General features: G+C 42.1%; 1 protein-coding gene across 1 annotated transcript in view; it reads right to left on the bottom strand.

Annotated features, from left to right (window-relative positions):
* Positions 1–22942, bottom strand: part of FBN1 (fibrillin 1) — a 239295-nt gene extending 216353 nt beyond the window's left edge. The window contains exons 1-2 of the mRNA XM_080644028.1: positions 22801–22942; positions 21812–22155 (exon numbers count right to left, since the gene is read on the bottom strand). Coding sequence (XP_080500154.1) covers positions 21812–21975 — 164 coding nt within the window. The 5' untranslated portion in view covers positions 21976–22155; positions 22801–22942. The remainder of the gene's footprint in view (positions 1–21811; positions 22156–22800) is intronic.
* Between the last annotated feature and the right edge of the window lie 334 nt (positions 22943–23276).

Raw genomic sequence — 23276 nt, 5'->3', positions numbered from 1 at the left:
TGCCGCGACCCTTTAATACAGTTCCTCATGGTGTGGTGACCCCCAACCATAAAATTATTTTCGTTGCTACTTCATAACTATAATTTTGCTACTGTTATGAATCGTAATGTAAATATCTGTGTTTTCCGATGGTCTTAGGCTCTACAGCAGTCGCGACCCACAGGTTGAGAAACGCTAGCAGGGTCGCCTAAGACCATCGGAAAACACAGATATTTACATTACGATTCATAACAGTATCAAAATTACAGTTATGAAGTAGCAACGAAAATAATGTTATGGTTGGGGGTCACCACAACATGAGGAACTGTATTAAAGGGTCGCGGCATTAGAAAGGTTGAGAACCACTGCTCTAAGGGAGGGACCTGTGCCTGGCCTGCCGGCATCACACCCATGCTTGGTTGTATAAAAGATGCTCCCATCTAAATGTGGAAGGCGGTGTATCTGTTGATAACGAATTTGGACTTTACTCTTTGATTCTGTAAGGATGAGGGAGGGTTTCCTCAAAACAGGAAAACCAGCACATCTCAGATTTGTGTCTCTCCAGCATCCTAGAGGATCTGACCAATGACACCATGGAAACACACAGCTTCTGTAGAATGGCTTCCCGAAGCCCTGCAACTCCTTGGCCTTCTGCACGAGTTCAAGGACGGGCATCACAGTTGCCTTTACTAGCATATTTGCTCCATTCACTCAAACCAAAGCCATACTGTACTTTCCCAAAGACTGGCAAAATTATAGAGATTATTAAAACACAAACACATAAACTCAGCAAGTGGTCCAGAACCTGCATGGTGAGAGGCAGGCCAGGGCTAGGTCTGTGGAATTCACTGCCCCATTAGCCCTACTTTTCCCTTCCCTCCTCTTCATCACCCACAGAAGAAGTGGGGGCCAGAAACCATGATTCTCACCCCTTCCCAGAAATTCTCAAACCCAGAGCTCTGTCCAGGGCGATAATATCTTCTGAATGTATTGGCAGCCGCAGGAAAAGACAAGAATACCAGTCAGTGGGGTCAGGCTGAGGGGAATGAATGGGGTTCTTCAGGAACTGGGAGTGCAGAGTGATGCGATATTCCGGGTCTGAGTACTGGCAGCTCCCAATTGACAAACAGGAAGGGCTCCAAATGTCATTTCTATATTGGTATTTAGAACTCGGGATGGCTCTTCCAATAGAAACAATGTTAATAGGTGGTGGTTTGGTCCCCAAGCTAGTCAAATAGCAGTCTCTGGACTACATTATCAGCTAAATAGGTTATTATAGGCTGGTCTGGGAACCTGACCACAACTTAAAATGTTGTTTCTATGGGAAAATACATTCCACGGCAGGCAAGCCGAGGGAAACTTGGCCACTCAAGCCTGTGGTCCCTGCAGCTACAGTAAGCTGCCCAGAGAACTATGAGAACGAAACACCTTCAACTCAGACCACTCCAAACAGTCCTAAGGGGGCGGCCAGAATAAGCCTTCTTGGCCCCAGGCTCAGTGTCACCCTCGCCCCTAGCCCAAGACCATTGGGGCCAATGCAGGATATCCATAAGTCCATAAAGTAGGAACTTAAACGCTGGCGAGGAATTAGATATTCTCATCCTCAATGTACCTGGTTTCTTTTATAGACCAGAAGGTCCCACCCCACCTGCAACTCCAATATAAAAATCAGTCCCCAGATGGGTTCACAGAACAAGGGTTCAGGGAGCCATTTCCAGAAAGACTAGCTTCCCGATGAAACAAGGAGGCAGGTCATATTTGAACTCCATTTGGCAGCTTTCACTTGTACTCAAGTTATTCAAGCGTTTCAGATCCCCTGGAACCAAAAAATTACCCTCTCTTTTGCAATGTGAGTTCCTTAAAGATATAAAGTTCAGAATGATCTTTGCCACCCAGCATCTCGCACAATACCTGAATCTTAAATGGTAAATGTAGGCTCAGGTGTCAAACGTACATCCAACTAAAACAACACAAGGGGACCGAATTCAGTCAGAGTAGTGGGTATTTAATTTATTGCAAAGGTCCCTCTGTTTAGAAGAAATCCAATAATAAAGGAATAAAAAAGATAATGAGTCCTAAGAAATCAATATAATTTCACTCACTCTTCTAAATTTGAAGAAATTAACATGAAAAATCAAAAACATAAAAAATACCCATTGGTGGAATGCGAGGGGTACAAGAGTAAAGTTTTTCCATGTTTCAGGTGCATTATTTAGAAACATTTTACAGCTACAAAAGCTTCGAGGGTCTTGTATCTCTACCTCTATTTCATGGGAGTCAACAGGCAGTGGGTCTTTCAAAACATTTCTCTACCAAACCCTTTCATAAGAACAGAGACAACACTGTTCCTAAGAAACAACAACAACTCATTGATAGAGTTTAAGTTTTTAAAAAGTCAGAGGAAGTTAGCTAAAAGCAAGTTGTTGAGAGTATGTCATAGAAATTAACAATTCACAATATTAGGGGTCAAGAACTTAAGTCTTTTTTTCTTTCTAACTTTGCAATTGAAGCAAAAGTGTAAGCATTATTTCTAAACATTTAGATATCTAGAAAACTTTTAATGAAACAGCCTAATTTAAATTTGAGGGAATATGACTAAATCAGGAATTTATCTAGTCCATGTGAAGTCACACTGTAGAACAAATATCATTAGCAAATTTTAGAGAGCTTTATAATTTACAAAATTATCATGTGACTCTTCCCTCGGATTCTATCAAGAAAATGTATTATTGTGTTCCTTTTTAGATGAGGAAACTGAAATTCAGAGATGTGAAGTAATTGTTCCGAGGGTACACAATAGAAGCATGTCATAGGTCACTAATTCAGAACCAAAAGAATTTACTCCTAAAATATCCCAAGGTTAGTACTAAAGATTTCTAGGTTAGCGATTAGAAAGATGTTTCCATAAATATCCCAGAAAGAATGTGTTCCCTCGCCGAAACCGGTTTGGCTCAGTGGATAGAGCGTCGGCCTGCGGACTGAAGGGTCCCGGGTTCGATTCCGGTCAAGGGCATATACCTTGGTTGCGGGCACATCCCCAGTGGGAGGTGTGCAGGAGGCAGCTGATCGATGTTTCTCTCTCATCGATGTTTCTAGCTCTCTATCCTTCTCCCTTCCTCTCTGTAAAATATCAATAAAATATATTTAAAAAAAAAAAAAAGAATGTGTTCCCTCATAAAAACTAATGTGTGCCTCATTTTTTGTGCTCTGGTTTTCTTTTCTTGGGTGTGCAAACCAAAAATTTGAAGATCAATCTTACAAAGTAGATTGGAAAGGGAAAGCAATGATAAATACATTTTGGGAGCACTCACTCCTACAGATTGGCACTTCCCTTTCTGAAATAGCTTCTCCATGGTGAGTATCCTGTCCTGTTCCCTCTGGTGAAATAGCAGCCAGCTCTTAACATGTTCAGTGTTGAGGGGAGCGGGTGGGTGGGGAGCAATGTGGAGATTCAAAATGTGGATAATTCTAAACCTACTCACAGCCCCCACTGGAATGTGTTTTGCACATACACTTGAACAGGGGTGTGTCTCATCTTTAGAAAAGCAGCTTCAAGCAAAAGCATCAGATCACCCAGGTAACTATCTGACCTGGTGCACGAAAGCCGGGTGAGCAGGACGATGTTCTACAAAACCCTCCAGGTCACAGCTCTCTGACTTAATGCAGAGGCTGCTGGCACTCGGTCCAATGTACGGAGAGACTGGCAATTCATCCCAACCACCAGCACAGCTCTCCCCTGAAATCCAACCCAAAAGCTTTCTCTCTGGGCCTCAGTGGTGCCAGCGCTGTCCTCTCAACACCTTGGAGCTCCGGGGAGGGTGTGGCAGCATTCATGTTTCAAGCTATAATTATGCAGAGGCGGTGATAATGTCAGCACAAAACTTCAACAGAGTGACAACTTCTGAGCAGGAGACGATGCTGTCAGAACAGGGAAACGTGTCCACCTTTCTACCTTCTAACATACCTGAAAGGTTCCCAATCTCTGCAGCAGCTCCCAAAGACAAAGCCTTGGTCTAAAAACCTGCCAATGTACCTGGAAGTTGGACATTAGGTAGAAATACATCTGTTCTCAAGGAACTGTATACATCTTTTTCACTGACATGAAACACACAGGAAATGTGACTTACACACACACACACACACACACACACACACACACGCTATTCCCCACAAACATTTAGTATGAATCTACTGGAGCAGCTCTTGTCCCCGCATTCCTTTCCCAAGGGGATCTAGATAGATCGGTGATTTTCAAAATCTTTCACTTGAGTCATTAAAGCTGTACCATTTCTTTTTGTTTGCTTGTTTTCCAGTTTTATTGATATAACTGACTTGTAGCACTGTATAAGTTTAAGTTAAACAGATTCATAATGATTTGACTTAACTATTATGAAATGGTTACTACAATAAAGTTTATTTAAACGTTACTATTTCTTGAATTAAAAAGAGCATTCCTGAGAAAGCAATGCTGCAATGACAAGACAAACATTCACTCCTGAATGTTAAAATATCTGCAAGCATCTTCCTTCCACCCCTGGTCCAAAATCTTACCAACTTTTCATAAGACCCCGGCCCGAAACTCTTACTGTGAAATAAAAATAACACACTGAGCTTCTCCATCTTGACTTTCCCACACAATCATTGGATAAGGGGAGAGCCACAGACACTTGCATAATTACATCCTTCTTTTCTGCCCCCTCGAGTGCCAGGCTCCTCTGCATGAATTTCCAAAAATTTTATGCCTCAACATTGCTAAGACTTAGTATTCGATATTAAATCATTGTCCACAACTCTCAGAGCCATGGGTCAGTCTGGATAAGTGCAGAAAAAGCGCACTTGGCAGCATCGTTGACATTGCTGACTGTGGAGCAATGAGCATAAGTTCAAATCTACGTATAAAACTTTACAGTGTTAATAAATAGGAAGTGACAAGTTCAAATATGCCCATTCTGCTTCCCTCGTAAGTTCATGGATCTAGACAATGATCATCAATGTGGGCTGTTCACATCACAAAAAGATATACCGGTAGGCATGACCGGCCTCTCAATAGGAGTACACCTAACAAAGTCTTCTCGCCAAAAAGTTGATTCTGATTTGGATCCGCCTCTAGCGCCAACAAGCAAGTCACAGTGCATACAGGAGACAGAGGAGAAGGACAAGTACCACCAGCACTGGATGCAGGCACCACTCAACTGAGAAACTGGACAGCAGTGTGCTCAGGTGTGGTCCCAGGATTCACAGTGCTGGTCCGCACACTCCATAGTACTCATCTGTAATGAGATAAGGGGCTGACGGCATTCAAATCCCTCCCTGCTTCCTTCATGGAGAAAGTCTTGCTATGAAAAAAATATGGATCAGCTGAGCTAAATAGTGTGCTTAGTGACTGGATTTACAATCTGGCACATGCTTCTCGTCTCATTAGAAACTGGTAATAAGCTGTTTATGGACTGGCATTTAAGTAGGTCTACTCTACAGGACATGCACCAGTTTCTTCCTTTCCAGCCTTGCTGACATATAATTGACATGTAGCAGTGTGTAAGGTTAAGGTGTACAATGTGTTGATTTGATACAACATGATTACCACCCTAACAAGTGCTAACACCTCCACCTCATCACATAGTTCCTATTTCTTGTGGTGAGAACATTTCAGATCTACTCTTAGCAATTTTCAAGTATATAACACAGTATTATTAGCTATAATCACCAGGCTGTACATTAGATCCCCAGAACTAATGTATTTTATAACCAGAAATTTATACCCTTTGACCAATATCTCCCCCTTTTCTCCCACCTGGCAGCCCCCTGGTAACCACCCCTCCACTCTCTGTTTCTCTGAGTTTGTTAAGCTTTTTGGATTCCTCATACAAGTGATATAATAGAATGAACAAATTTCTTCAATAAATTAACTACAAGGTATAAAATGACAAAGGGGACAATCTATATATCTAAACATTTTTAAGAAACATATCAATAATTACAAAATATGAACTTTACTTGAATCCTGATTTGGACAAACTTAAAAAATAAATAAATAAAATTTATGACCTAATCAGGAAAATTTAAATCCTGAGTGTTTGATGATATTTTAATGTTATTTTTAAATGTAATAGTGTATTAAGTTTAAGTTTCCTAAAGATGCTTATCTTATAGAAATGCATATTGAAATATTCACTAAATTATCTTTGGGGATTTACTTCAAAAATAATCAGTGGTGGAGAGTGAAATGGATAAAATAAAATTGACCATTAATTGATAACTGCAGAAGCTGGAGCTTTTGTATTGTTCTCCCTAGTTTTTTTATGTATTAAATTCTCCTTATTAAAAAAGTTAAAACAACAACTTTGCAGTAGTTCATCCTCATCGGCATATTCTCCTACACACCATCACCACACCACTTCAGGAACCACTTTTATCTGTTATTTATCTCAACATTCTTAAGAGGGATGGGAATCCCCATTTAGAGATAACAGTCCAATCCCAACATGTTTACCATCTTAAACAAGTGGCAAAAACTAACCAACGTGTTTCTACAGATTTAAAGTGTGTGGCAACTAAATAAGGCTGCTGTTCATTAGACAAGGACTCCAAGAGCAATGACTTCACTACACTTGTGCAAAGAATTAAGCATGTCAGCCCAAGGGATGGGCTTCCCTGGGTACTACAACTACTTTTTGACATGACTCATTTTCATAAGGATACTTTATCTTTTTTAATAAGAAAATAAACCCATCAGTTAACAAAAAAAATACATTTGAGGGGATTGATTTGTATCAGGTCCATTAAAGGGCTGAATTTTGGCTTTTCTATTCATAAGTGAGAGAATTCTTATAGTCATGGGAAATATGAGATGAGAGGAGGAAATCATTTAGCAAGAAATCCTGCTATGTTTTCTGATTCTTCAATATGTGAGAATCTGTGTTAACCCATTTTCAAGGGAGAGCCCAAATGCAAATGAACAGACAACTCAATCCAAGGTCAAAGGAAACTCTGTTGTCTAGAATTCTGTCAAATAGTCAACAATATCCTTAATATTAAGTCAGAATTGCTTACCAAAGAAAAAGAAGAAGAAAAATGGCTCTCATATTCTTGTAAAATTCCTGAAAGGTCTTCAAAACTTTGAAAAGAAAAGTTTGTTTTCTTATTTGAGATTTCTTTCTTTCTTTCTTGAGAAGTTAGCAGAGCACAAAAAGTACCTGGTATTTGTTGCTTTGTTTTTATATTTTTGCTTTTTCATAAACCTTGACTGTATTGGTGGCTGTGTGATTTACCCTAAAGGGATGAGAAATATTAGGGAATGCGAACATTTTTAATGACAATTAGAAAAATTATTATCTGTGGAAACCATTCCTTATTTAAAGCACTCTTACTTTTATAGGTTGAGAATGAGTATGAAGCAACCACAACTTCAGAATGTTTACAGCCATCAATTCACCAGAGGCTGAAATGTAAGGGTGCAGGGATTCTACTATAGCTTTGCCTCAATTAAGATAATGTATGTTTTGTTCCACTTTCCTGGATGTTCAACAGTTTAAGATCTCTTGAAAATCAAAATGGGAATCATTAAAAGAAAAGAAAAAAAAATAAAACTATTTTCAATTTCTCAAGAGAAATAGGGCACAGAAGAAAAACAACAAATAAGAACCCTTTTGTACTGAATGTGCATTACGCTGCTGCAAAGCATGAAGCCAAAGGAAGGGGACGGTCCATTGGAAGGTGAAGGCCATGGCTCTTCTCAGGGGTGGCCAATCTGTGTCAGCCTGGCCCCAAATCAGGCAAGTGAGGCCCGCCCACAAAGCGCCCAGGGAGAACGGTAATAACAGTGAGTTGAAGATGTCCTGGGTCTACGAAAAAGGGAGCTTTTGAAAACCTGGGGGAGGGGGACAAATGGGGGGGGTGTAAATGGGAGACATCTGTAATACTGTTAACAGTAAAAAAAATATTTTTTAAATAAAGAAAAGAAAGAAAAAGGGAGCTTTCTTTGTTTGGGTGCAGATGTGCTGTTTACCCACTCAGCTTCCCTTCCTCTTCTTTGCTGGCCAAACTCCTCTTTCCTAAGAGGAACCCATTCCACATGGCTCAGGCCTGGCCAGCCCCAGTGCCCCATTTCCTTGGCCACAGTGGTGGGCACATGAACAGGAGGAGAGCCAGATTTCTCCATGGGCTCTGATGTATGGAAGCTGGGAAAGAGTGTCTCTCTCTACCTGTGAGATCATGAGCTGAAAGGTAGTGTGGCTTGTCGTCCACTCCATCGTAACCAAAGAAAGCACGTTTCAATAAACGGCCAACCACCTCACCACAAAACAGTACTATCTTTCAGGGTTCTCTTTGCACTGATGCCAAAGAAAACGGTTTGGGGCCAGTCCTTCCATTTCCTAAAATACAAATTCCTTTCACAAAGCTCTTGGAAAAAAAGTGACCTTCAGGAAAAAGACAAGCCTATTTGCCACATCTGCCAAAACAACAATGCAAACTTCTTTGGAGGAGTTGAGAGGGGCATATTAATAAGGAATAGTGCTTAGTAAGTTTATTTCCTAACGAAGGCAACACAATTTGGATGAAGGGGTCATTTAAAAATAAAAACCTTACCTGCACATTGCCTCTAGGTATAGCCAGAGCTCCACAGACAAAGTAAGTTTCCATTAAAATTATATTTTTAAAGATTTTGAAGTTCAAGTTTGCTTCCTTTGTTTCTGAAAATAATCAGTTCCAAGGAGTGAAAATGGAGACTGTGGTCTCCAGATACCAATAATTATCTAACTTTTTGCTTTGGCCATAAAAATCCCACCTCTTTGTATGACTCCCTCCCTCATTTGCCTTCACTGTATCAGAATGAGAATCATCTTCATTGCCATAGCTAAACACATCAGGCACTGTAGTAGGAATGGGAAATGTACTATCTCATTAAACCTCAGGGCAACCCAGAAAAGTATTACAATCTCGTTTATAAGTGAAGAAACTGAGCTCAGACTGATCAAGCCACTTGTCTGAGGTTCCTTCCTAACAGATCCTATGCCACACTTCTAAGCCTCCCTGAAAACATGGCCAATGGTTATTAGTCTTCATTGAAAATGACTCCTCGGACCTTTAAAATACAGTCAGTCCAGCAAGCAATACCACTCTACCCAGCTACCCATGACCAGGCTCAAATAGGAAACAGTGTGAGGTAATTATAACATATACCCCAGCCACTAGCTCTGGGTTTTTATGACTGAACTGCCAAATTGCTCCTCGCCAACTCCTCAGGAAATGTTCAGACACTTTCTCAGATTCCAGCTAAAACATCAACTATGTGGCCCTGGGGAGTACGGAGCTCACAGGGTGGTAATGGGATATAAAATTTGCAAACTTGAGGTCAGTGGCCTAAACTCTGGGGTGTGAAGCAGCAGCAGTCCATGAAAGATTAAAAACGTTCTATCCACTTGAAGGTTGCATATCAAGTCCTTCCTTGCAGAGCACGTGTCCACGTCATCTCGGACATTAACCCCATCAGCAAAGAGAGAGAAAGGTATTCCAAATGTAGTTCTGCCTAGAATCATTAGACAGAAGATAATAATATCAACTGGCTTGAGACAGGCTGTTCATTCTGAGAATTAAGCATTAGATCCGATTCAAACACGGCTAATGCTCAATAAGTAGTTGTCACTTAGATTAGGCAGATGTTCCGCAAAATTACTGGGATAGACGATATGGAAAACAAGAATTTGAGTTTTTTTCATTACTGGCATGCTTATTACATGGATTCTAAAGGTATAAATTAATAGTTTGGATAACTGAGTCTGCACGTTGTGACAAGAGTCCAAGTTTACAGACCTAGAATTGCTGTGGCCCATCCCAGGACATTTGACATTCTAATTGCTCATTAGAAGTGTGACTGTGGGGTGGGGTGAGGGGCAGTTACTCTTCAGACTCCCAGAGAAGACTCCCAATGCTCCTTCTCCCACCCACTCACTGCTACCCTCACCAGAAACCACCTTCAATTAAAAGCCCCATCCCATTTGACCCCACCTAAGCCAGAGACTTCCACTGATTGAAGGGTGTCCTGAAGAGCTAAAGCTTTGATGTCCAGCCTCCCATCTGGATCGACCACCGAGAGGCTGATCGCACTTCCTAAGGCAAATAAAGTGAGAACAAGAAAAGTGCCTGTGCCCTGTGCCCTTACTGGCAGCCCAGCTAAGGACTCTCAAGTACCACTCACCCTCTCCAGGGCATGAACACAAAGAGAGGCATAATCTCCTGTGCAATGACACACGTCTATCTAAATCGGCTCCTGGCTCTGTGGGACTCAGCTTCCACATCTCTCTACTTCATAGAGAAGGAAATAAGCATCTTGAGCACTTGTTAATAAACTCTCTCTGGGCCTCGGTTTCTGCATCTATAAATTTTTAATGTCTGCCCCACTATCACTCTAACTTGTAATCCTATATAATAAAAGGCCAATATGCAAATCAACCCAACTGCAGAACAACCAGTCCCTATGACACGCACTGACCACCAGGGGGCAGATGCTCAACACAGGAGCTGCCCCTGGTGGTCAGTGCACTCCCACAGTGGGAGCACCACTCAGCCAGAAGCCGGGCTCACGACTGGCAAGTGCAGTGGCAGTGGCAGGAGCCTCTCCTGCCTCTGTGGCCGCACTAAGGATGTCCAACTGAGGGCTCCCAGACTGCGATAGGGCACAGGCCGGGCTGAGGGACCCCCCACACACACACCGAGTGCATGAATTTCGTGCACCGGGCCTCTAGTATTTTTATAAAGATGGATGGTCTGTCTATAGAGGAAGACCCAAGTCATGATTCCATATGCCAGAAAAATCAAAACCAAGAAGAGTCTTTAAAAGTTATTCATCAAAGGCACCTATTAATTTACTCAATCATAAATGAGCATCAGATGAGTAGGGGAAGTGGCAGACAATAAGCCATCATTCATGAGGAGAGTGAGAGAGCACCAACCCTTACATAGTACCATATACATAGGTGCATAATAAATGCTGGTTTGACCTGATTTTTCCACAAAATTCCTCTAAAATTTTTATAAGAATCTTTCTGACATCCAAGTGTCTATCTTTCTTGGTCCCCTGAACAGTCTGGTAAGGCCATAGGTCACATGGTAGCAAGGCTGCCATGAGTGAGGGACCTGTTCTGTCCAACACAGGTAACTGGTAGACTGGACTCTTCATCCAGAACCTGCTCCTGACTCCCTTCTGCTGCCTCCCTCAGTCTTTCTCCTTCCCTCCCCTAACAAAACCTTACCTCTGTTTTTCTTCTTGAACACCCCAAAACCTTTAGGTAAAAATGTAAAGTTTTACTTAAAATTTAATTTTCTTAATGTTTTAACCCTTACTTGATATTCCTATTATCCCTATTTTATGTGAAGCTCAGCTCATGAAGTTACTTATAAGAAAAAGAAAAAAAGCTGAGATGATGATGAAGAAGAAGAGTAAAAAGGAGAAGAATATTGATGACATAGAAGAAGGAAAAGAGGTAGAGGAAAAAGGAGAAGAAACAGAAAAACAAAAACCTGTCTCTAGAATACTTCTCTTTATTAACAGGGATATCACAACAGTTTAGTTCAAAACTATGAAACTCAGAGCTTAACAGCAGACATAAAGTGTCCATAGGGCCGACATAAATCCTGTCTCCCAGCACCCACATCGTAAAGTGGTTGTACTATATTTGGACTTCGATGTGTTTGGATACTTATATTTGAATGTAAGTATGACTGATGGTCTAGGAATTCACAACCCTTCAGAACACTGAACCAAATAACTTGTCTAATGGAGCAGTTCTCCCGCTCTGGCCTGCCTGATGTCTGGAATACATCTCCGGCTGGGAATGGCAGAGATAGGGGATTGTCCCCTCTCCCTTCCGCTCCAAGGGGCTGAATAAATAGACTCTGTGATAACTTCAACACAAAAGCCACTTGAGAAAGTGGGAAAGTCACAAGGACTTAAAATCAGACTTTGATAGTAGAGTATTGGATCCACAATCAAAACTTAACTGCATTCCTAAGCCAGTTTTGTTCTATTAACAATATGGCTGCTCCGTTTAAGACAAAATTAATAGCGTTCGGCTCATTACAACTTTAATTCTATTGGCAACTGTACATCTTTTTTATTTATTAATTATACTCCCTGATTCAAAAAAAAAAAAAAAACACTTTCAAGGTAAATTACACCAACAGATATGTAAAAAATTGGCTATTAATAGAAATTAAAAATAAAATCCCATATAGAAGGAAGGCAAAACATATCAGGTACCTAAGGTAATAAATTAAAAACTGGCCAGTTTATTAGAACTATAACATTATTCCTAGGGTTTGTGGATTCTTTAAATGTGGAACTGTAGACAAGCTAAGAACAGTGCCTTAACATTAACCTAACAGAATGTGGAAACATGTTGTTCATTTTTCATTATGCAGTCACGGTAGCAAAACACAATGATACATCTTCAGTAGGAAACTAAGCCAATCAGACTCAATCAAATTAGATTAAAACATAAACATCTACCCTGGCCAGGTAACCAATCAATGTGTCAGTCTCACATCAATGTTTCTCTCTCTTTCTTTCTCTCTCCCTGTCTCTCCTCCCCTTCCTTCCCTCCCTTCCAATCTCTCTAAAAATCAATGGAAAAAAATATCCTCAGGTGAGGATTAACAACAACAACAAAAATCTTAAACATCTGATTATCCTTCCCCAAAACCCATTCCTTCACTTTGATAGCTAGTTTCCAAAAATGTCCTCCCCAATTCCTCCCCTTCCTACAGACACATGCTGCTCCCCACATAAAAAACTAGAACAACAGTGTGGTGATTTCAGGGGAAGTAGGTGGAGGTGGATGAGGGCATAGAGTAGATATATAGTGATGGAAAAAAATAAAGGAAGAACCTGGGTGGGGGGGGAACTATGGCTTTTTTTTCTTTATTGATTAAGGTATTAGATATGTGTTCTTATCCCCCCCATTGCCCCCCAACCCCCCACTCATGCCCTCACCCCCTTGGTGTCTGTGTCCATTGGTTAGGCTTATATGCATGCATACAAGTCCTTTGGTTGATTTCTGCCCCTTACCCCGACCCTCTCCTACCTTCCCTCTGAGGTTTGATGATCTGATAGATGCTTCTCTGTCTCTGGATCTGTTTTTGTTCATCAGTTTATGTTGTTCATTATATTCCACAAATGAGTGAGATCATGTGATATTTATCTTTCTCTGACTGGCTTATTTCACTTAGCATAATGCTCTCCAGTTCCATCCATGCTAAAACTATGGCTTTTTGTTCATGCCCTTGAACTTGGACAAAGCCTGTGACTTACATAGAATTCCAGGCCATGCAAGTCCAAGCTAAGTTTGAAGAAAGTCTGGTAGCTCCCACTTTTGTACTCTTGGAATCCTGAGCTGCCATGTAAAAGGCCATGTGAGAGGGGGACAATCTGAGACTACATGAAGATGTGAGGAACGCAGCCAATGATCCAAACACAATGTGCCCATCCAGCCCTTCCAGCCAGCTTTCAGCCATTCAAGTCAGTTCTGCAGTCAACATATGGGATTAAAGCATGTGACCCAGGGTCAAGAAGCTCTTGCTCAAGATTGAGCTACAACAGACACTTATCCTGAGCAAGGCCTGGTCACTGCACTTGGGGCTCAGTTTCCCCATTTTGAAAAAACACACTACATGGCTCCATCTCCAGGGGCAGGCCCAGGCAGGAGATCAGATAGGAGAGAGCTTTAAAACCTGGAAGTCCCCCAAAAGAGCCAGACAAGTGACTCTTTGCTTCCTTTATCCCCCTCCTCTATCTGTCCATTTAGTTAAACCACACCAAAGTAAACAGGGCTACAGGCGCCAGTCCACAGTCACAGAACCAGAAACACACGTGAAGAAGTCCTCTTGCTCATTCCAGCCCCAGTGACACTGCAGGGAGCAGAGACAAGGTTCCCCACTGTGCCCTGTCCAAATTCCTGGCCTGCAGAATCATAAGAAATAATAAAATTGTTGTTCTTTTAAGCCACTCAGTTTGGGAGTAATTTGTTACATAGCAATAAGATAACCAAAACACAGATGAAAATAGCTCATTTCCTTGTAGTACAGGGACTTGGAATGATTTCATTTCTCATTAATGGTGCTATAATGTTCTCATGTGTAATAAGTTTTAATAATACATGGAGGTGGGAGCAACCTAAGTGCCTCGCCCACTTTGCCTCACACAACTTAGTGGTTGAGTACTGGCCAGGTTAGTTCTGGAACACCTTGAGCCTCTTCTAACCCCCTCCACTGCCATTGCTTAGGCCAGTGGTCGGCAAACTCATTAGTCAACAGAGCCAAATATCAACAGTACAACGATTGAAATTTCTTTTGAGAGCCAAATTTTTTAAACTTAAACTTCTTCTAACGCCACTTCTTCAAAATAGACTCGCCCAGGCCGTGGTATTTTGTGGAAGAGCCACACTCAAGGGGCCAAAGAGCCGCATGTGGCTCGCGAGCCGCAGTTTGCTGACCACGGGCTTAGGCCATCATCCACACTCACCCTAACTGCTATGTTAGCCCCCCAAACCTCCCTGCCTCTAATCTCTCTACTCTCTAAACCACGTGGCAAAGATCTGATCGTGTTCCCATCTTAAAGTCCTTTACTAACTCACCATCTTCCTTTCCCACGATCAGGTAGCGAATGGTATGTGTCCTCTAGTTCCTCTCCCAGCCTGACAATGTCACTCTATGGACAGGCACACAAGATTGCATATTACACAACTCCAAGGCACCACTCTCACAGGCTACACTGTGAGCTGGGCCCCTTGGAGCCAGGCAATGCAAACCCTGCCCATGACCACAAACACTTTATATTCTTCTCACTTCGTGCCTTTTCCACTCAAATTTTTCTTCATTTCTCTCATATATGTCCTTGGAGCTCTAATTTATATAATTTACCTTATCCTGTCAACCAGTCTTTCAAAATGGCCAGGCATTCAAAAATTGAATATTGGATACCTACCATATGCCCAACTCCTAAGTATTCCTAGTAATAAATAAAACAAAAAAGGAAACTGCTTTTAGAAAGTTCTCAATCCTGATAGCCCCTTATTTGTCCCATAGAACAAAAGTCAGCAAACTTTTTCTGTAAAGACAAATAGCAAATAATTTGGTTTTTTCCAGGCCATACAGTCTTTGTCTCAACTATTTCACTCTATCCCTGTAGTGTGAAAGCAGACATAGACCATATGTAAACAATGGGCATGAATTTGATTCAATAAAACTTTATTTATAAAAAACAGGAAGCTTGGTCCACAGTTGGCTGATCCCTGGTAGACTTTCACATTGAAGTCTTTTTCTGATTAATCCAATTTCCACAATGATGCTTCCTTTGTCATGTGACTGCATCTGCCTTCAATAAATGTTGAGTCTTTCCCCGCAGCAATGGTAAAAGATTTTGGGGAAATGAAAGATTCAAGAGTATGGAGAAAAGAATAAACTTACCAGGTACAAGATTTATTACACTGGAGAAGCAGTGCAACACATTGTTTAAGAGCACAGATTATGAAGACAGATTTCCCAACTCTACTACTTACTAATTTATATCTCTGGAGTAACTACTAGAACTCTGCATTCCTCCATTTCTTCATCTGTTTAATGGGCAAGTAGGTATAATCTCCCTCTTCAAGAAGGTATGTGTTGCCCTATCTGGTTTGGCTCAGTGGATAGAGCGTTGGCTTGCGGACTGAAGGGTCCCAGGTTCGATTCCGGTCAAGGGCATGTACCTTGGTTGCGGGCACATCCCCAGTGGGGGGTGTGCAGGAGGCAGCTGATCGATGTTTCTCTCTCATCGATGTTTCTAACTCTCTATCCCTCTCTCTTTCTCTCTGTAAAAAATCAATAAAATATATTTAAAAAAAAAAAAAAGAAGGTATGTGTTAAATGAATTAACATATGTAAAGTGCAATCGTGAGGGATATATCAGAGCCTGCTATTCTTTACCATTATTCCTGCAATTTAATGTAAAAATTATATATTGTAGACAACCAAGGTAAAAAATGAAAGAATTCAGTAACTCATCATATTCTGTCTTAAGAGTTTAAGACACATAGCAGTCTCTCCTGGAAAGAGAAGTCTCTCTTGCAACTTGATTCTGAGAAAAATCTCTCACATGGCACATGAGTTCAATGACATCATGAATGACATCATGAGCAATGACATCTGAATGACATCATGAGCAATGTCTGTAGCTCAGAGCCTTGGGTGATGCAGGAGAGTGCCTGTGATGGTCACCTACCACTCTCAATAAAAGTCAAGGTATAATACTAAAACATAAGATATACGCCATCCAAAGACCCCACCAGATCTAACATTCTTTAATTCCTTCTGTTCTATTACGTTATTGCAGAAATGTTAAAGAAATTTTCTTGTTTGACAAAATATTATCATGTTATTAACTATGCCTGGGATCAGGCACAAAGAAATATTAGGAATTTTAAGGGAAATTTTACAATGTTTTAGCCCCACATTTTTGTCCAGTGGAATGAAAAAACAAAACCAGAACTAAAATTAATGAAGAAAAAATTAATATTAAAAATTGGTCTTTAAAACTTAACCATTGTGTGCCTCAGCTCTTATAGATGTAAAAGGAAGCTAATAAAAGGACTCACTTCATAGAAATGCTGTGGGCATCAAATGAGGTCCCATCTGTAACACACTGAGAGCAGTGCCTGGTACATAAATGTCATCTAAATGTCACCTGCCACTGCAACAATTGTTGTTATTATTTGTTTTTACTTAATCCTAGGTCCCATGTCCTCTACTATCTTTTTGTTGACTCTTGGTTCCTGTAATGCATCTGACTGTGCCTGCAAATATTAAGCCCCTCAAGGCCATTGGCTGTATGTCTCTGGCATTCCACGCACCTAAATTCAGGACGGCTTTCAATTGAGGCTTCCTGAGTTAATGAACTCTCTGAAATTCTATCTAACAATAAGTTAATGTTAAAATGCTTATGACTGGTTTCTTGCCTTTGATGATTTTACAACCTAATGGGAAAATCAAGCTTAACACTCTTGAAACATTCCACTCTCATATGCCTGCCATATAACTCAGGCCTAATACATTATTGACTTCAGCTTTCTAAAAACAAAATTATGGGGAAAAAATTCTAAGTTGCTCGAATGGGCCCCATTTATGGGGTTAGTTTCTAGAAACAGAAAATATGTTAGTAGAGCTCAAGAAAACATATTTAAAATCTTATTTTCACACTGAAAATTAAGGCTCACATTCCCAAATTATTTAGATTGGTTGCCTGGTTTATTGTAGGAAAAAGCAAACAAACTAGTGTATAAAGAGCCTAATAATTTGTTCAGTATTTTGCTTGCTTAGAGTCATTGGCATAATATTATAACCTTGTTAAGTATCTGCTACACACGACAAGAAAGAAACATTTCACTCATCTTTATAATTCCAAATAAATTTGGACAGATATCTGTAATTCTGTTTCCATCAGCCCTAACCCCATCTCAAGGAAACTGGTGCATGTTTTAATTAATTTGTAATATCAACAACTTATGCATTTTTGTCAACAGATACTATGTCTTAATGTTACGAAATGAGTCACATAAATAAATATTGTATCTCCATCTTCTTGTTTAAAATGTGGAATTACTGAAGCCTTCTACTTAAGAATATCTTTTTTAATGGTGCCTCAATATTTTAGCTTAATCTTTTCAATAAATGCAAGGACAAACCATACCACTGCAGGAGTCTTTCAGCCATATTTCATGATTAGCCTATCGGACTTCAGGTGAAGCCTTAAAGTCCTCTTTGTAAAGTAAAAATGGGCTTTATAAAGTCTACAGAACTTTTTCTGTTTCCCTGTTAACGTTCTTTATTTTAATAACAGACTTCTGTGTAATTAATCCCTAGGAGTTTGCCGTCACATAATCTACCCTGTGTATGAACTGTTCCATGTGTATTTTTCTGGGAACAAGACCTCTGGAAAAAATAAACAAATAAACAAAGACCAAAAGGAATCACGCACAAGGGTACAAATTGTGTGAAATACAACCAATCTCATACACTTAGAAACCAGGCAACAAGGATAAAACTTCTCAATTCACCTTATCAGAGATTTAGGGACAGGGGTTCCACTCTAATGATTTCTTTTTCCCCTTTGACAGGAAACTGTAATATTTCCTTATTTGAGAGCTAAAGCAATAAGGCAATCATGAATAAATGGCGCATAACTACTGCTATTCAAGTAAAATTGTGCGTGGTTGTGTTTTTTTATTGGATTGTCTCCCACACTTTTTGCCTAATCACACAAGTTAAGAATTTGGCTGAGAAAAAAATCTGATGGACTGAAATTTCAACAACAAAGCTAGAATTTTATTATTTCTCATAAACTCATTTCACACAAATTAACAACACCGAAGCAAAGGAAAACTACTATACACTTATTATTTGAAAACACTTTTGAAACTTGCAAAATTCTCATTTCAAAATTGAGAAAAATGTAATTTTTGCCGAGTAAATGCAGACCACACTCACTCCATTTAAAAATATTCCTGTAAAGACAGGAATTGGTGATTTACTCTAAGAAAACACAGCAAAAACTGGGAAGAAACTTGAGGATGCTTAAATTTCCACTGTGGAACAACTTCTGCTGCCCAGTGGGAAGAGAAAAAAAAAAAAAAAAAAAACACCTGCAACAGGATGGGAGGAGAGGAAGACAAGCTAGGACTATACACCCAGATGGTAAAGCTAGGCAGTCCCTAGCCTGTGAAGTGAGGCAGCTGACAGAATAGGAATACATATACGTACCAAGAACATGAAGGCGAATCCTGTAGCCACCTGTCACCTCAGAGAAAGACAAGAAGGCAGTATTTGTAAGAGAGGTTAGGCCAGCGCACACCAGACACTGATGAGCTTAAAGTGCATTTTAACTAGAGGAAATATTAGTGAGGTGCTGAAAGTTGCTGCCACCATCTGGGCATCAGGCAGACTTAGGGGTTACAAATCACTTTCACTTCATAAATGGTGCATTTCCATTAAAATGGTAAATAGGTTTTACTTTAGTCAAAGAGGTTAGTTTTAAAGCTGGTAATATTTTAACTAGCAAAAATAGAATTTTAAGCAATAACTGGAAAAATGTTACACACAACTGCTTTCCCTGATGATTTATGCAGCAGGGCATGGTTCAAAGACTTATTCATGGGAGACTGTAATAGCAATAAGCAGAGAGAATACATTTAAATGCTATTCAAATTTAACATCAGAACTGGCATTTGTTTAAAATGAATCGGAAAACTTTTGACCCAGCAATTCTATTTTTATTCATATATACCACATATAAATTTGCACATGTACACACGTAGGTATGTAGAAGAATGTTAGTAATTGCACACAAAAATGATATAATCTAAAGAGCCATCACTAGGGAACGTACCGGCCACATTATGGAATTCTATATGCCAAGAGAATGCATGAGGTAGGTCCATATAAGTTTATAGATGGATGCACTAATGATATATGAAAGTGAGCAAGGTTCAATACAATATGTACAATATATTCCATGAATTAAAAAGGACACACACCAATGGGGGGAAAAGGAGACATACTGCAATATTTTTAACAATAAAGATTTTTTTTAAAAAGGACACACATATATGTGTGTATATATACATATATATTTATGTGTATATGTATTTGTATATGTATATGCCTATAATTTGTTTAAATGCCCAAGAAAATGGTCTCTGAGTGCTAGGTAGAGAAAACTCTTAATTGTATATCTTTTTAAATGATCATTTTTACCTCTCCAAATAGATAACATGAGAAAGATAACAATAAAAACCCTTATATTATGAGGGTTCATTATTACATTATATCATATTAACATATAATATTTATACTATAAAGGTTAATTTTAATTATTTTTAAAACATTTCTATATGTAACATCTTAAAGGTAACATGAGAATTAGGAATAGTCATAATTGCTGTTCTATTTAATATCATGCTTATAGGAAGGCTTTATAAATAGTTTGCACCAGGGTAACATCTGTGTTAGTGAGCAAATACTACGAGGAACAGAGAGGGTTATCTCTCTATAGTCATAAAAATGTAAAACCCAACAGAAGTCAGCGCTGGTGTGCGTGAAAGTGTGGACATCCTGTTAAGCAGCAGAGCTTAGTTTCTATTTCCACACTGAGTCTGTGCCTCCCAAGGAAGCACCCTGGTTGGTGAGAGCACATAGAGATCAGACAAATGTCTGCCGGGCCTAATGTCTCCCTGCAGACTTTCACCCACAGAATTAAACCCCCACTTCCTCTCTCTCTCTATAGGAACCATGGCATCAAGCTTAGATATCAAGATAATATTACATAGCAGAAATATTTTTTGAAGGAAAAAATGCTGGAAAAATTAGGTCTTTTTGAGAGCATATGAAAATCAGAGTTTCGGTCCATCTATTGAACTTGCAATGGGCCTCACACAAAGAGCAATCAATGCCTGCTGCCTGATCAGAATCCAGCTTCACATGGTAGGCAAACTGTCTTTCCAACACAAAGACCAAGAATCCCACAAAGACCAAGATGGAACTAAATTAACTGTAACTATTTCCTGGGGTCAGGAAATCACACATGTTTTACCACAGCCTAAGTGCGTGGCTCTGACAATCATCGTGTCCCCAGTCCAGACCAGGACTCAAAAACCCTTGTCTGTCAGTTTATTGCACTTTTTATTCCCTACCTGGGCCACGCAAACACAAATGTCTACATATATAATTAAAACAGCCCATAACAAGAAATAATAAGTGAACTGTTCAGCCACATATCCCAGGAGACATCACTTGGTCACTCAGGGCCCTATAATCAAGCTACAGAACTACTCAAAAAAGAGCAACAATGAGAATCATAAGCACTTCATGGAAAGCTTCTGAGTATTTCCTGTCTGGGTTCACTTAATAGGCTCCTCCCAGGAGGTAAAATGGGTCATTTACAGTCCATCCTGCTGCTCCTATGGAGGCTTGACGTTAACCTCAGAAAGGAATTTCTTTTTCAATCTGAGCAATTTTAAAAGAAGTGTATTCCCACCCTTCTTCAATTCAGGAAACTGACAATCTTTATACAGTCGAGCTGCCCAATTTAAATAGTTCCTGCTGAAACAGTTTCTGTAACAGGGGCATAAGAAGCTGGTGAAGTGCCCAGTTGCATGTACATAACACATACACCACTGGTTTAAAACACCCCTTTAAAGCTGGTCACAGCAGCGTTAGTGCCCCAGTGAGATGAAGAGCTCCTTCCAACCCAGAAACAAGTTCTCAGAAACGCTTGCCCTGCTGTGCTTCCAGGCTGAGCATCTGAAAAGCAGCGCTACTCAGAAAACTCACTCCCTAATGTTAACAGCACAAGTTAGAGGACGCCGACCACTCACTGTGCGTCTTCTCCCACTGTCCCTGGGATCCCTCCCTGTCCCTGCTCCCTTACAAACGGAGTATCTGCAAAGATGCCCACAGGAAAGTACTTGCCCCCAAACCCAACCGGAATTGGTATGAAGGGAAAGGAATGGACTTCTCTACTCTCAGTCGCAGCTCCTCCCCTTCTTCCTCAAAGAACCCTTCTGGCCTCCCCAAATCGCCTCCACAATGGCCCAAGATTCCTTCTACCCATGACCTCCTCGCCTCTGGGGCAGGAATCTTTAGAGTGGTTTATCCTCGAATGCGTAGAGGACCGGTAACGCTTGCACTTCTAAGGTGCCCCCAGGAGGTCTTGTCGGGGATACTTCCCCGGTCGGGAGTCCACCCCCTCAGTTTCTCTGGAGGAGAGGGTGGGGAGACCCACCCCAAAGGAGCTGCCCCGATGCATTACCCTTTCAGCGCGTCGTGTCCTCCGCCGCCTCTTCTCTTGGCCCGGCTGGCTCGGGTTTCCTTCGCGTTCCCAGCTTCCACATTGGTGTCCGCCCCATGGCTCGTGTAGGACGCTAAGAGCACGGTAAATCCCAGGGCGACCTCCAGCAGCCCCCCTCGCCGCATGGTGTCGAGCGGCCGCCGGCTCCCGCCGCCTCTCGCCGCGCCCCGGGCTGCTCCGCGGCCGCCGCTGCGCCCTCACGCGCGCCGCGCCGCCGGGGTCCCGCTCTCCCGCCGCCCGTCCCCCGGGCCGGGCTCCTCCCGCCTTCTCCAGGCGCTGCTCCCACTTCAGGCGGCCCGTGCCAGCTGCAACAGACAAATCGCCCGGGCGGGGAGTCATTCAGGGCATCGGGATGCTCAAGCTTCGCTGTCCCCATTCCCCAGCCCAGCCCGCGCGCCGCCTGCGCGTGGCGCACTTATTTTGGGTAAGTGAAGACCGTTTGGTCCACAGCTGGCTGAAAAGCCCAGGCCCCCGGCAGTAGTGGCTCCAGCCAACCCCACGGCCTCCCGGGCGCCGCCTGAAAAGCACGCCGCAAAGTACCCATGTCCGGAGAGGTCCTACGCCCGGGGGCCAGTTCGCTGGGTTTATTTTTTAATGGCACAAATTGCGCGAGTCGCGCGCTCTGAACGCCCAGCCTGTCCCCTCCGCCAAGCCGCGGGGCTAGAAGCCCGCCGCGCCTTCCGAGGCCGGCTGCGGGCGCTGCCACCGCCCCCCAAGCATCTGACTCGGAGCCGGGCACCGGGAGACCCGGGCCAGGAAGCTGTCAGGCAGAAGGGAGCCAGCTCCAGCTGTGGACGTTCTGGGATTCTGGGACAGCCCCTCACCCCCATCCCTGTCCTCAAAGCGGCGCAAACGCAAAAGCCTCGGTGGCTGGAGCTCCAGCCTCGGTGGCCGCCCCTCCAGCCCCCCGGTAGCCGCCCGACCCCTGTCGGGACCCCGGCTGCACCCACTGGAAAAACGGCGGCTCTGGCTCCTGGGGAGGCGGCGGCTGTCCCTCAGTCCTGGCCGCAGCAGCCGCTGCCCCGCTCCGCCCGCAGCTGTTCCAGCTGTGGCCGCCTGTCCGCCCGTGGCACCCACAGTCTCTGCCGCGGCTCCCGCGCCCCCTCCTTTCCCCACCTCTTCAAGTATCGTCTGCGCAGCGGTTTCTCGCGAGAGAAATACTTTTTTAAAAAAAGAAAGAAAAAGAAAATGACACCCCCTCCTAGATCCCCCTCATCACCACCCCACCCCTCGGCCCCATCCATCCTCCCTTTCCACTCCCCTTTGCCAGCCACCGCCTCGGTGCAGGGGCCTCCCTCGCTCGCGGAATTAGTGCAGTGAGAGGAGGCAGAGGTGATCGGGTCCTGCCCGGCCTGGGATTGTTCGTTTGCGGGTGAGAAGTTGAAGGAATGGGAAGAAGTGGAGTAGCGGTGTAGCCCGCTCTGCG

This window comes from Plecotus auritus (assembly GCF_963455305.1).
Source record: "Plecotus auritus genome assembly, chromosome: 1".
Taxonomy (NCBI): domain Eukaryota; kingdom Metazoa; phylum Chordata; class Mammalia; order Chiroptera; family Vespertilionidae; genus Plecotus; species Plecotus auritus.
Note: the sequence above shows the minus strand (reverse complement) of the source record. Positions and strands in the feature narration are given on the sequence as shown.